Consider the following 14,161-nt stretch of genomic DNA (forward strand, 5'->3'; position numbering starts at 1 on the left):
TGAGAGGGATAGGTGTGAGAGTCTCTCTGTTGGGGTCGTATCTGTCTTTGGGAGATTTGCTTTGTAGGAGGGGGTCGTGTGTGTGTGGGGATGGTTCTCTTTTTAGTGGTTTTGATGGGGAGGGTCTCTATCTTTGTGGTGGGAGAATTTTTTTAAAGAGGAGTTGATATGGACAAGTGTACCCTTTTGGGGACTTTGGTGTGGGGGTCTCTGTATGGGGGATTTGGGAGCTGGGGTCTCGCCTTCTGTTAATGGAGATTTGGTGTGGGGGGTCTTTCTATGGGTGATAATGGAGAAGTAATTTTAATGGTTATCTCTTTATATAAGGTTTTGGTGCTGGGGAATCTCTCTCTCTGTATGGTGGGGGGGTGCTTTGGAAGTCTGTGCCTGTACTGAGGAGATATTTGAGGTTGGGGGGAGTGGTGTAAGTGGAGTGTTGCATCTGTGCCTGGATATGGTCGCCGCCATCTTTGATGCTGGCAGCGGGGGGCCCGACCGTTGATCCGGAAGCTGCGGGCGGCGTGGAAGTTCCACATCCGGAAGGGGGAACGGGCTCGGCCAATCAGCTTTCTCCACGAGCCGCTCAGCGGGCATTTAAGCGCGTGCGCAGTCGCGGCGCTTTCTCTCGGTCGCCACGTTCCCTCAGTCAGTCCGTCCGTCCGTCCCCCGAGGCCGCACTCTCCCTCAGCCCGGAGCGCCGAGCCCGGCTTCTCGGTCACCGCCAGCCCGCCCTCTGCCTCCCCGCCTGCCGGCGCGCGCACACCGTCCCCCCCCCCCCCCCCCCTCAGAGAGAGAGTGCCCGCCTTCCCTCAGGGTCACCGGGCCCTCAGCCTCGCCGCCGCCGCCGCCGCCTCTACCCCGCTGCCGGAGCCGCACTGACCCTTCCCGGGAGACGCCATGTGGCCTGTCCGCCTGCTCTCTCTGGCCGCCCTGGCCTTGGCCGCCGACATTCCCGAGGAGGAGGAGGTCTTGGTGCTGAAGAAGGACAACTTCGACGAGGCGCTTCAGAAATACCAGCACCTGCTGGTGGAGTTCTGTAAGTGACCAGGGCCACAGCTGGTTAACCCGGGGGCCTAGTAACCAGTCTGTGTGTTAAATGTGGGCTGTAACTAGTCAACATGGGATCTGACTCACAATTGGACAATTGTCCAAAACAAAACTAGCAACTAAACCACTCCTGTAACTTGCAATTGTTTTCCCCTGGAGCTACTAATAAACCATCTGTAACCAACATCTAATCCTAACTAGCAACAAATCTCCTATAACCAGCCACTTTTTCGCTTGTAACGGAGTAATATGCGCTGTCTGTTACTGTTACCTGTTCCCTTTGCAACCAGTAATAAACCACTGGTGAGAACAACTAATAGTAACATATTTAACGTCTAATTGATTTAAATAATTCAAAGTTTGGGAGAAGGTTGTAGCTCGGGTGCTCGTTGTTGTGGTTCTGGGAATGTGTGTTGCAGATGTTTCGTCCCCTGTCTAGGGGACATCCTCAGTGCTTGGGAGCCTCCTGTGAAGCGCTTCTGTGACCTTTTAAATAATCTGTAATTAAACCTTGTTTTTTGGGTCTCGTTTCATCCACTCGCCCCCAGACGTTGAGTTGCACCTTTCCCCTGCCTGCATTTGGATAGCTTCGTCTTGTGTACCAATTCTGTAACTGGTTACATAGTCCCTGCGTTTCTACCCAGATCGGTTCCGTGATGTTCTCACCAGCTCACTGACCAGCTGTGCTCTTTAGCTCCTGGTTTTGTACTCCCTTTTTGATTTATGTTGCCCCTCTTGTGTTCCTGGCTATGTATGTCTGGGGTTAAATTACTTAAAAAGGGAGCGAGGTTGCTGTTTTTCCTCCGGTGGTGCAGACAAGCAATTGTTTTATTTTCAAAAGCTGTGTTTAGAAACTGAAACCCTGCGGATGTTGGCAATGTAAACGAAAAGCGGAAAACGTCGAACACTTCATTGGAGAGTGAAAGAGTTCATGGTTCAAGCTCGGTGAAGACGGGACACTTTTGGAGGAGGCAGGGCTTTTTTTCTTAATTCCTTTTTAGGGTGAGGTTGTACGTGTTTAAACTACACGTACTTAAAGCAGGAGGGATGACAAGACTGAAACTAACTGACAGTTCTGTCGGCCACTAGCGACCCGCAAAATCAAAAGTGAAGGAGGCGGGTTTTCTGCAACTCGGGAATGTTGACGTGTACGAGAGTCAATGGGTGGGGGAGTGACTGCTCTCCAGACCCCCACAGTGGACCGCAGAGGGAGTGTCTGTGGGCAGTACTTTCAGCTAGCCGTTTTAAAGTTAGGCTGACGCGCCCCCTTTTTATTTGCAATTTTAAAAACTCCAGTGTGATGTGTAATCTTCTAACAAATGCAAAGGCTCTGAGGGATAGTTGCCTATTAATATAAAGTACTGTATTGTCAGCATTTACTGTCTTGCTAGTTAGTGACCTTACTTTGATCCAATGAATTTGGAAATTGAAAGGATTGAGATGTGGAAAGATCCCTGTTTGTGGCAAAGGTGAGGGCTGGCTTTAGGACATGTCTGAAATCAATTGTGAAGGCAAAATGCTGCAGATGCCATAAAAGTTTTTAAAAATCTAGAGCTCACTCTGGACAAAGGTGAAGTGCTACATATGGAAGGTCAAGTAAAGATGGAAATTAGTGAATGGCAGAACCCTTGGGAGTGTTGTGTGCAGAGGCGTCTGGGTGTGTTAAGTCCACAGATCACTGAAGGTGGCAGTGCAGGTAGGTAAGGTAATAAAAATGACCTATGGTATGTTCGCCTTCATTGGAAGAGGCATGGAGTGTAATGATAGACAAGTTATATTAAGCTTTTTAGAGATTCAGTTAGGCCATGCTGCAGAAGGGTCTGGATGCTTTGGAGAGGGTACAGAAAAGATTTACCACAGTATTGCCCGTTATAGGGGATTTTAGCTACGAAGGAAGATTGGATTGACCGAGTTTGTTTTCACTGGAACGTAGGAGATTGAGGTGTGACCTGATAGAAGTTTGATTGTGAATGAGATGGATTGGGTGGAAGGTGAGGCTTTCCCCAGGTTTTTTGGGGTGGGGGGGGTGTCTTTAATTTCTAGGGGTCACAGGTTCAAGGTGCAAGGGGTTAAGTTTGAGATCTGTGAGGCACGTTTTCTCTCGAGGATGGTGAGTGCCTGGAACGCACTTCCAGAGGTGGTGGAAGCAGACACAAAATAGCAGCATTCACGAAGCACCTGGGTGAATACCGGAAAAGGAAGCAAATAGAGGGGTATGGATCCTGTAAGTGAAGACAGTTTTACTATGGAAGGACAAAATGTTTGTATGGAGAGAAGGAAGAGAATAGAGTACTAAACTTGTGTGAAATTCCAATATGACCCTTAAGCCATTTACAGACTTGGGATGTGCAATCAAGATAAATGGGTTGGGGTCAATCTTTTCACTTCCCAACATGCACAAGTTTCTGCCAGCCTTGATATTTTGCTTAAAATGTCAATCATGTAAGTTTTAAAAAAAGAAATTGCTACAGGTTGGGAAAGATGTGATTTAATCATCCAGCACAGAAACTGACCCTTCGGTCCAACCAATCCTTGCTGACCACAATCCTAAACTAAACAGGTCCCACCTGCCTGTTTGGAGAAAGTGAGGACTGCAGATGCTGGAGATCAGAGCTGAAAATGTGTTGCTGGAAAAGCACAACAGGTCAGGCAGCATCCAAAGAGCAGGAGAATCAACATTTCGGGCATGAGCCCTTCTGGAATCATTCCTGAAGAAGGGCTTATGCCCGAAACGTCGATTCTCTGTTCCCACCTGCCTGTTTGGCCAATATCTCTCCACATTTCTCCCTAACTGTGTACTTATCCAAATGTCTATACCTATATTCACCAATTCCTCTGGAAGTTCATTCCACATGCAAAAAACTTTTTTTTAAAAAAAACCCTCGTTGCCTTTTTAAGTCTTTCCCTTCTCTCATTATAAATATGCCCCCTAGTCTTGAAATGCTCCATCCTATGGAAAAGGCATCTTGTTTGTACCCTTGATTTTTATGAACACCTTAAGCTAACCTCCCCCCCCCCCCCCCCCCCCCCCCAAACCTCTATGCTCTTGACCTATCCTCTCCTCAACCCAAAGTCTCCATTCCTAGAAACACCCTTGTAAATCTATTCTGAACCCTCTTCAGCTTGATATCCTTTCTATACCAAGGTGATCAGAACTGGACACGTACTCTAGGGGAGGCATCACAATGTCCTGTACAACCGCAACATAACATTCCCAGCTCCTGTACTCAATGGACTGAGCAACGAAAGCGAGCGTGCTAAGCCCAAAGCCTGTCGCATCCTATCTGTCTGATGCAAACTCTAAAGAATTATGTACCTGTGCCCCAGTCTCTCTTCATAACGCTATTCAAAGCCCTACTTTTTAATTGTACAAGACCTACCTTTATTTCTTTTACTAAAATGCAATACCTCGCATTGATCTAAATTAAACTTCATCTGTCACTCCTTAGTCCATTGACCTCATTGATCAAGATCTCTTTGTGAAGTGCCACAAGGATCAGTGCTGGGTCCTCTACTTTATCATTTACATAAATGACTTGGATGTGAGCATAAGAGATATAGTTAGTAAGTTTGCAGATGACACCAAAATTGGAGGTGTAGTGGGCAGCGAAGAAGATTACCTCAGATTACAATAGGATCTGGACCAGATCAGCCAGTGGGCTGAGAAGTGGCAGATGGAGTTTAATTCAGATAAATGCGAGGTGCTGCATTTTGGGAAAGCAAATCTTAGCAGGACTTGTACACTTAATGGTAAGGTCCTAGGGAGTGTTGCTGAACAAAGAGACCTTGGAGTGCAGGTTCATAGCTCCTTGAAAGTGGAATCGCAGGTAGATAGGATAGTGAAGAAGGTGTTTGTTATGCATTCCTTTATTGGTCAGAATATTGAGTACAGGAGTTGGAAGGTCATGTTGCGGCTGTACAGTACATTGGTTAGGCCACTTTTGGAATATTGCGTGCAGTTCTGGTCTCCTTCCTATGGGAAAGATGTTGTGAAACTTGAAAGGGTTCAGAAAAGATTTAAAAGGATGTTGCCAGGGCTGGAGGATATGAGCTATAGGGAGAGAACTGAACAGACTGGGGCTGTTTTCCCTGGAGTGTTGGAGGCTGAGGGGTGACCTTATAGAGGCTTACAAAATTGAAGGGCATGGATAGAATAAATAGACAAAGTATTTTCCCTGGGATCGGAGAGTCGAGAACTAGAGGGCATAGGTTTAGGGTGAGAGGGGAAAAATGAGACCTAAGGGGCAACGTCTTCATGCAGAGGGTGGTACGTGTATGGAACGAGCAGCCAGAGGATGTGGTGGAGACTGGTACAATTGCAACATTTTAAGAGGCATTTGGATGGCTACATGAATAGGAAGGGTTTGGAGGGATATGGGTCGGATGCTGGAAGGTGGGACTAGATTGGATTGAGATATCTGGTTGGCGTGGACAGTTTGGACCGAAGGGTCTGTTTCCAAGCTGTACATCTGACTCTATTATCTAAATGGTCAGTGCAGCTGGTTATCTGTATGTATATCTATGCTTGCACTATATCCACTTGTTAAAGATATGTTAACACCTGACTTTTTTAACACGTTAATTTTGTACATGATTATCAATGCAAAATCTGCTGAAAGTGTTTGTCAAAGATGCTTTAGGCAGTTGTTGCTTACAGTGAATCAAGAAGTTGGCAAATATTTTACTTCATTGCACCAAATCAGTTGAAGTCTGGAATCAGGATTTGCAAGTCCTCTTACAAGGAAGTAAAAATCAAATGTGGCAGGCACCATAAGTAGAATTTTTGCGTAAGACTTTTTAAAAAGTAAAAGGAAGCTAACTGGCTTAAATTGCTAGTAGATTTAATAGTGAACCATGAAGGTACAGCAGGTTTGTTTCCTACATTCTATCTACTTTCATGGGAATTTTGTTCTCATTCACTTAGTTAAATACTTAACGTCAAAACTTACTTGGCTTGCACACTGATTTGTTTAGCAAAATCCTTTAAATTACAGGGAGAGGTAAGCGTTTTGTATAGAAAGCCTAGACATGCCACAGCCTCTAGCTTCAAAGTTTCTAATTTTGACTACTTTGGAATGTGTTGGTATAATTGTAAACTGTGCTCTCTTTTGCATACAGTGTGATCACTGTCTTGTCTTGTAAGAAGTTGAATTAAAGCCTGTATTGAAGTACCTCTTGTCGTTTCTGTCAACTTGACAGTTTGGGACTAAGACTGCAAATTATAAAGAAGGTGCCAGAGATGTTGTAAATGGTTCCAGCTTAGGATTTGATCCATTGGGGCACTGGAAAAGACTAAAATGGAGCAAGATCTTTGAGGGTGTGACAAGGTGATATAGATACAGATGAAGGTATCCTGCTTGAGTAAGAAGATCAAAGCTGGCTGTCATAATGCAATAATCACTAAATAGATAAAATAGGAATTTTAAGAGAAACTACTTAATCCAGGGCAGGATTAAAATGTACTGCTTGGAATGGCTGAGGCTGATTTAGGGGAACAAAGATGTGCTGGAGTTTGGGGGCGGGGGGGGGGGGGGCGGGTGGTGGAATGGGAAGTTATGAAGTAAGATGCTGATGGGCGGAGCCTTTTGAACTGTGTAAGCACTGATGCAGGTTCAATGTAATCTGATATCTGAGCATACAGAACAAGGGTGGGGAAAACTTAGTGTTTGCCTGAAATCACTGCTGAATTGTTATGAAGTGTTGTTTGTGCAATGACTCTGATTCTAGTTATCTCTTGTTTTCTTGAATCAAGATGCTGCTTTCTGTTGCTGCAATTATTTTAGTGATGGTGTAACTTTACAGTGGACTTTGCCATTACAAAGATAAATGAGTTTCTTTGATTAGTTGGGAGCCATGTTCTGTACTCCTTTCTGACCTTACAGTATAGATTAAAGGAACTTGGAAATAATACCCTGAAAATTACATTTTTGTGTAGACTATCCTATCCCTAGTAAGGTGCTAGCGCCTGTTGGATGGAGTTGAAACAAATCTATGGTTCTGATTTTTATATCAATGTGTAATTAGAAAGGGATTGGAGTTAGAGATTCCTTGACTCCAGATTGTCGGTCAATTGTTATGAAACTTGTATTAACAGAATTTTTCAAAAAACTCCACCATATCCTTAGTATGAAGAGGCCCTCCTTGCAATACAAGATCTCTCATTTGAGGTCTCTGCTACAGATTGCTGTCTGTGAGGTAACTCTGGTGCAAAGAGACATCATTCACGTCTTTTAAAAATGCCTGAAAAGTGGTTTGGAAGGGTCTATACTGAGTAACCTCTTAATGCAGGCCTTTACTCTCCACTGTTCCCAAGAATGCATGAAATGCTCATTAGTTGCTGCTCAACAGCTGTGAACTCAGAAGCTGCTTTTCATCTGCATGAAACATTCTTGCTTCCAACCAATGTCTAACCTCCAGGACTACCATACTGAGGAATGCACTGAATTGAGTTGTCACTACAGCCTTATTGTGACGAGTTTGCAATTGATTGAACTTAAATTCAGTTAAAACCTGGAATAAAAAACTAGTTTTTGTAATCGTGCCCATGAAATATCTAGTTCAGTTTTTTTGTGAAGCAACTTTGGTCTCCTTGTCCAGTTTGGCCTGCATGTGACTTGATCCACATTGAACATCAGTGGTGTTTTTTTTCTTAACTGCCCTCTAAAATGGCCTAACTAGCCACTTGGTTCAAGCGCAACAAATGCAGGCCTTGCCAATGCCCATATCCTATGAATGAAAGAATAGAAAATGGCAATTTTGGACTCTGAGGCTTTCTAACTGAAATCTTTTTGGTTTTGTTTAAAAATGTTTACATTCTGTGGAATGAAGAGTACAGAGGACATGCCAGGGGCAGCACTAAGTTTCAACCTGGTGAAGCTATAAATCCGGACTATTGTGTACCAAACAGTATAACTAGCAAGTGGACAGAGCTAGTAGTCTCAGACTAACAGATTAGATCCAGCCTCTGCAGTCCTGCCACATAGAGTTGAATGGTAATGGACAACTAAAAACCCACTGGAGGAAGTGACTCCACAAAATCCCTATCCTCAGTGGTGGAATAGAGTGCATCCAGTGTGTAAAACAATTTAAAGCAATCTTCATCCATAAGTGCCAAATGGATGATTCATCTTTGGCCATTTCCACTGGTCCCTAGCATCACAGATGTTAGTCACCAGTCCCTTTGCTTTACTTCTGGATAGTTTTTTTGGCATTTCGGAAATGGTTTTGGGGTTCCTCGGTCAAAATCCTGGAATGCCTTAATGACACTGGTCTACCTACAGCACGTGAACTGCAGTGGCTCAAGAAAGCAGCTCACCACTCCCTTGAGGGTCACTACAGACAAGCAATAAATGCTGACCCAACCAGCAACACTCACGTCCCACAAGTGAACTAATATAACTGCATGTCAGGCTATGCTGAATGTAGTTAGCCCAATTGTAACTTGATTAGTTTAATAATTCTTTTTACTATTGAGGCTTTGCCTCAGCACACGTGGCATTAGTCTTGTTGGTTATGTTGAGCTAATTGATTTTTTTTTGCCTGTGGAGTCCTGCCTCATTGCTCAATTCAATTTGCTCATTTTAAATATTCAATGGGTGGATGTTTTCCATTGTAGTACTCAGTCACAAAATTCAAAGTGATCTTGTCAAGAGTTGTATGAGTTTAAGATTCGTGCTGGCTAAAATCTGGATGCTGTTAGTGTGGATCATGAGGGAATGTGAAGATGCCTCTCCCACAAGAGTTTTCATTGTCTAGTCTAGATATTGCTTACTGAATAATGTATCATGAAGTTCACTTGAGTCGCTCTAATTGCATGTAGGTTAAGTTTTATTGATCTGTAACACAGCACATCCTAGAATCGATATTAAATAATGATGAGAACAATTTCAGCTCAAAACTGAAAAAGTGACTGACATTCCAGTGAATCTTCAAGGGCTATGCTATATTTTGTTCAAAGTCCTAGTTTTGGGATTGCAGTTAGGCCATGGAGTTGGTTTTCCCCTATACACTTGCTGGCTATCCTTTTGTCAGATATGGGGTCACTTTTTTTAATGGCGTATTTAAAAATAAGTGTCAGAAGTTGGGTAAAGTGCTTTTGAATATTGACTTTTTCCTATCCAAGCTTTGAATTGGAGCAGTGTATAAATGCAGAGTTCTGTTTAGAGTAGAAGCCTGCCTTGGCTTGCCAGACAGACACTCTACTGTTTAAGGGTAGACAAGCAGCCTTGCTGTGTTGTGGCATTAGATTGGTGTGATGCAGGTTCAATGCTGCATTTCATTTTGAGATGAAGTGCAAACCAGTTGCATTCATGGACTTGCTCAAGGTGTTCATTGAAGTGTGTACGCACAGCCTATTTTGATTCTCTGACAATTCTAGGTGGTATGACGAGGGGTGGAGGATAATCTTGAACAAATCATTGTGCTACCATGTTTTAAAAATCATTGTCTTGTCACTGATCATTTTGGTTGACTTAACTGCAAAAATACTTCTATGCCTAGAGCAGAAAGCATAATCATACCCAGACTGCTGGTCCTTTCATTGCCCCCACTATTCTAACCTGTGCTTTGCACCTTCACTTGAAAAGTTGCTCACTATAGCTCATCTCCCATGAAAAATTAATTATTAGCTGTTCAGTTTTAAGGTTGCATTGGTTGAAGGGGTATAATTACTGGCTGAATACACAATCGAGATGTAATAGGATGTTGATTAGCCAATCTACTGATATTGGCTAAACTTTTATCTGGATAATCGGGCTGTTTAATCTGCCAGAGACCGTTCCCTTATTCCATGTCAAGGGTATTGGATAGCTCAGTTAGCTGGATGACAGGTTTGTGGCCATGATGTCAATAGCATGGGTTCAATTCCTGCACTAGCTCAGATTTCCATGAAAGGCTCTTCAACCCTTCCCTTCTATAGGAATAGTGCCAGAAGACGGAGGATTCCTTTGCTCAAGAAGGGGAGTAGGGGCAACCCTGGTAATTATAGACCAATGAGCCTTCCTTTGGTTGTGGATAGTGTTGGAAACGATTATAAGAGGATTTATAATCTAGAAAGGAATGATTTTATTAGGGGTAGTCAAGTGTTTTGTGAAGAGCTGGTCCTGCCTCCAAACCTTCCTTTTGAGAAGGTGACCAAACAGGTGGATTAGGGTAATGCATTGCTGTGGTGTATATGGATTTCAGTAAAGCATTTAAGGTTTCCACGGTAGGCTATTGCACAAAATATGGAGGCATGGGATTGAGGGTGATTTAGCAGTTTTGGATCAGAAATTTTCTAGCTGAAAGAAGGTGGTTGATGGGAAATGTTCATCCTGGAGTTCAGTCACTAGTGGTGTACTCCAAGGATCTGTTTTGGGGCTACTGCTGTTGGTCATTTATAAAAATGACCTGGATGAGGGTATTAATATGCATTAGTAAATTTGTGGATGACACGAAGGCTGGTGGAGTTGTGCACGTTGCAGAAGGACGTTGCAAGTTAGAGGGGCATCAATAAGCTGTTGAGCTGTGGGACATGAAGTTTAATTTGGACAAATAAGATGATTCATTTTGGAGGAAATAACAGGAATACAGAATACTGGGTTAGTGGTAAGATTCTTGGTGTAAATGAGCAGGGAGATCAGTATCCAAGTGCATAGATCCCTGAAAGTTGCCACATAAGTCGATAGAGTTGTTAAAAGGCATACGGTGTTTTTGGGTTTTATTGGTAGTGGGATTAAGCCATGAGGTCAAGTTGCAGCTGTACGCAACTCTGTTGCGGCCGCACTTGGAGTATTGCACACAGTTCTGGTCACCGCATTATACGAAGGATGTGGAAGCATTAGAAAGGGTTCAGGAGATTTTACTAGGATGTTGCCTGGTATGGAGGGAAGGTCTTGAGGAAAGGCTGAGGGACTGGAGGCTGCTCTCATTAGAAAGAAAGTTGAGAGGTGACTTGGAGACGTAAAAGATCAGGTTAGGGTGAGCAGCGAGAGCCTTTTTCCTCAATAGTGATGGCTGGCATGAGGGGACATAGCTTTAAATTGAGGGGTGACAGATATTGGGCAAATGTCATGTAGTTTCTTTACTCAGTGAGGGTGTGGAGTGCTCTGCCTGCAATACTAGACTCCAACCGTAAAGGCATTTAAATAGTCACTAGATGATCAAATGGATCATAATGGAAAAGCGTAGGTTAGATGGGCTTCTGATTGTTGCACCAACCTGTGAAACCATTGAGGACCGGAGTGTCTATACTGCGCTGTAATGTTCCACGTTCCCCTTGCCAGAAGTGTGGTGACCCTCCGGTTTATCCATGTTCGTGAGCGAGTAGTCCTCTGGGACTAAATTTATCTATCTTCACTATCAGATGTCACCCTGATGGGGAGTGCAGGTGAGGCAAAGCTGCAACTTGTATCACCTTATTCTTTCCTCCCTCCTGTCCTGGAGGACACTGCATGCCATCATGCTTTCTAACATCTGTTTTAAATGTTGCTGGCCACTTGCAGTAATGTAAAGGTATTGCTAAGTGTTACAACCTGTCCATTGACTTGAGTGACTCTTTGAGCAGTCAGTTATTTTGCAGCCCAGTGTTAGCAAACTGTCACAATTGCTTCTCTCCTGTTGCTGAGCAAAGGACTGCTGCTCCCTGTGTATAGGATAATGTTAACTGGTGGACTGTCCCATTAATTTGTCACTTCCATCTCCTTATTGACTGAATATTGAAATGATCTGAAGGTCATCTGCCCAGTAGTACCCAACCAATGGAGTTAATTGTACCATACTTTAAAATGATGCTCGCATTGGTTGGAGGACATGACTCCGAATGTGAGTAAATGTCTGGGTGTTGGATTTCTGTGGCAAGTTTTTCCCTCTGAAATAGCTTTTTCCCTACTGTCCTGTTTGGTTGTAGTGAGCTGAATTTGAAGTGGTTATGCTGTATTGAGTTTCCCAGTGGTCAGTACAGACAGGAAGAATGTATACAATGAGCTCGTGATTTGCTGCATTGAATGAAGGTGTTGCTATGCTTTCACTGCTGTCGTTTTGTTTGAGTTGTGTGGTTTTGTTGTGACCAGCTGCTACATCGATGCATATCGTCTGGAACTTTTCTTGTAAATGCTGAGTTCCCTGCAGAAGAGTAGGATATGCATTGCAGCAGTTACAATTGCAAGGGAGTGTTGTGTGGAACCGAAGGCTTTATTGATCATTTGAGGGGTTGGAACTCCATTTCTCTGCGGATGGTATGTTTGTCTGCTTGTCCCACTCTTGCATGCTATCCTACTAATGCATTGTATCCCAACCACTGGCTGAAGTAAACTTAACCATTTGTTGTTATGGTTCTGTTCGCCGAGCTGGGAGTTTTTGTTGCAAACGTTTCGTCCCCTGTCTAGGTGACATCCTCAGTGCTTGGGAGCCTCCTGTGAAGCGCTTCACAGGAGGTTCCCAAGCACTGAGGATGTCACCTAGAAAGGGGACGAAACGTTTGCAACAAAAACTCCCAGCTCGGCGAACAGAACCACAACAATGAGCACCCAAGCTACAAATCTTCTCTCAAACTTTAACCAGTTGTGGAGGCTGATTTTATAAAGTACTTGATTTTTGGAATATCAAAAGATTCGGTGGCTATTCTGAATTAAGGAGTTGAGGCCTGGGTAGATCAGTCATGATTCTCTTGAATGGTGGGTCAGTCGTAAGGGGCTGAATGGCATAACATTCTAATTTTGTATGTTCAATGCAGTTAGTTTACATATGTGTGAATTTTGTCTTCCTTTCTGAACTCATTGCAATATCTAAATATAATCCTAACTAAATATGTATCCCACTGCCATTAATCTATTGCGATATTTATTCCACTTTCTTAGAATGTGGCAAAGGCTAATTATAAAATTTTAGAGCTTTTAACACTTCAGAGCAAATGGGGTGAGCTGTATTCTTTCTATGTTTAGACTTTGTATTGGAAATCCTGGGATCGGGGATATGCTGAAATGCAGCATCTCAGAAAAATCGATGATACTTTAGCTTTGTTCTAAATGTAGGCCTTGTTGTACACTTTCAGTTGTTGCCTGAAATGTTTGCTTTCCCTACAGATGCTCCGTGGTGTGGACACTGCAAGGCGCTTGCTCCTGAATATGCCAAAGCAGCTGCAAAGCTGAAAGAAGAAGGCTCTGAGATCAGACTTGCAAAAGTGGATGCTACTGAGGAGTCTGACCTTGCACAGATGTTCTCAGTACGGGGATACCCAACCATTAAGTTTTTTAAAAATGGTGATAAGACCAACCCTAAGGACTATTCAGGTAATATTTAAACATGGTCCAATTAATGTATAAATAACTTTGGATTGTACTTTTCAACTATTTAATTTTCCACTTCTGAACTTGAGCTATCAACTTTTGTTAGTGGCTAACTTGTCAGAATTGGGCTGAATGGTCTGTGTAGATCAGCTCCATTTACAATTTAATTGCACATGGATGGTATAGAACCGATACACTAAATTTACTCAAACTAATTGCTTTTTTTTCTTGTTACTGCCAATTCCTTAGCCACTGTCCTTTCTTTGTCTGAATTTCTAACTAGAACCTCTTCAAAGTTACAGCCCAGAAAGTGGCCATTCAACCCATTGACTGCACTAAATTAACTGTCCAGATCCACTTTCCACCACCTGAACTTAGCCTCGCAGGTTCTAGAGTTTCAGGTGCCATTTTAGTTACTACTAAAAATGAGTGAGTTTAAGATTTTTTGCCTTCACCATCACTGAAAAGTGAATTCCAGCATCCCCTGGTAATTGATTCACCAATTAGGGGAAGTAGGTCTTCCCTACCTTTTTTTTTCTATCTGGTCCCCTGCTAATTTTGTGCATCAAGTCACACCTCACTGCCTCTAAGGAAAGCAACCCTTGTCGATCCAAACTTTCATAGCTGCAGTTTAAGTCCTGGCAACATTCCTGTGAATCTCCTGTAGGCCAATGATGTCTTTCCTGTTTTGGTCAATGAAGGTAGACTGTACTTTATTGGAAAACTAACCCCTTCAGGGACCTATGGATTGGTTTTATGGTGTCTCTTTTTCTACACCTCTTAATATCCTCCATTTATTGTGTATTCCCTTGTTTGCCTTCAAATGCATTACCTTTCAAGTTATGTTGAAA

At 43.2% G+C, this 14,161-nt stretch overlaps 1 protein-coding gene across 1 annotated transcript in view; it reads left to right on the forward strand.

Moving 5' to 3' along the window:
• Positions 1-599: 599 nt before the first annotated feature.
• p4hb (prolyl 4-hydroxylase, beta polypeptide) overlaps positions 600-14,161 on the forward strand; it is a 33,206-nt gene continuing 19,644 nt past the window's right edge. The window contains exons 1-2 of the mRNA XM_060844768.1: positions 600-1,036; positions 13,107-13,313. Of these exons, the coding sequence (XP_060700751.1) occupies positions 898-1,036; positions 13,107-13,313 (346 nt within the window). The 5' untranslated portion in view covers positions 600-897. The remainder of the gene's footprint in view (positions 1,037-13,106; positions 13,314-14,161) is intronic.

The sequence above is a fragment of the Hemiscyllium ocellatum genome, chromosome 25, assembly GCF_020745735.1.
Source record: "Hemiscyllium ocellatum isolate sHemOce1 chromosome 25, sHemOce1.pat.X.cur, whole genome shotgun sequence".
In the NCBI taxonomy this organism is placed as follows: domain Eukaryota; kingdom Metazoa; phylum Chordata; class Chondrichthyes; order Orectolobiformes; family Hemiscylliidae; genus Hemiscyllium; species Hemiscyllium ocellatum.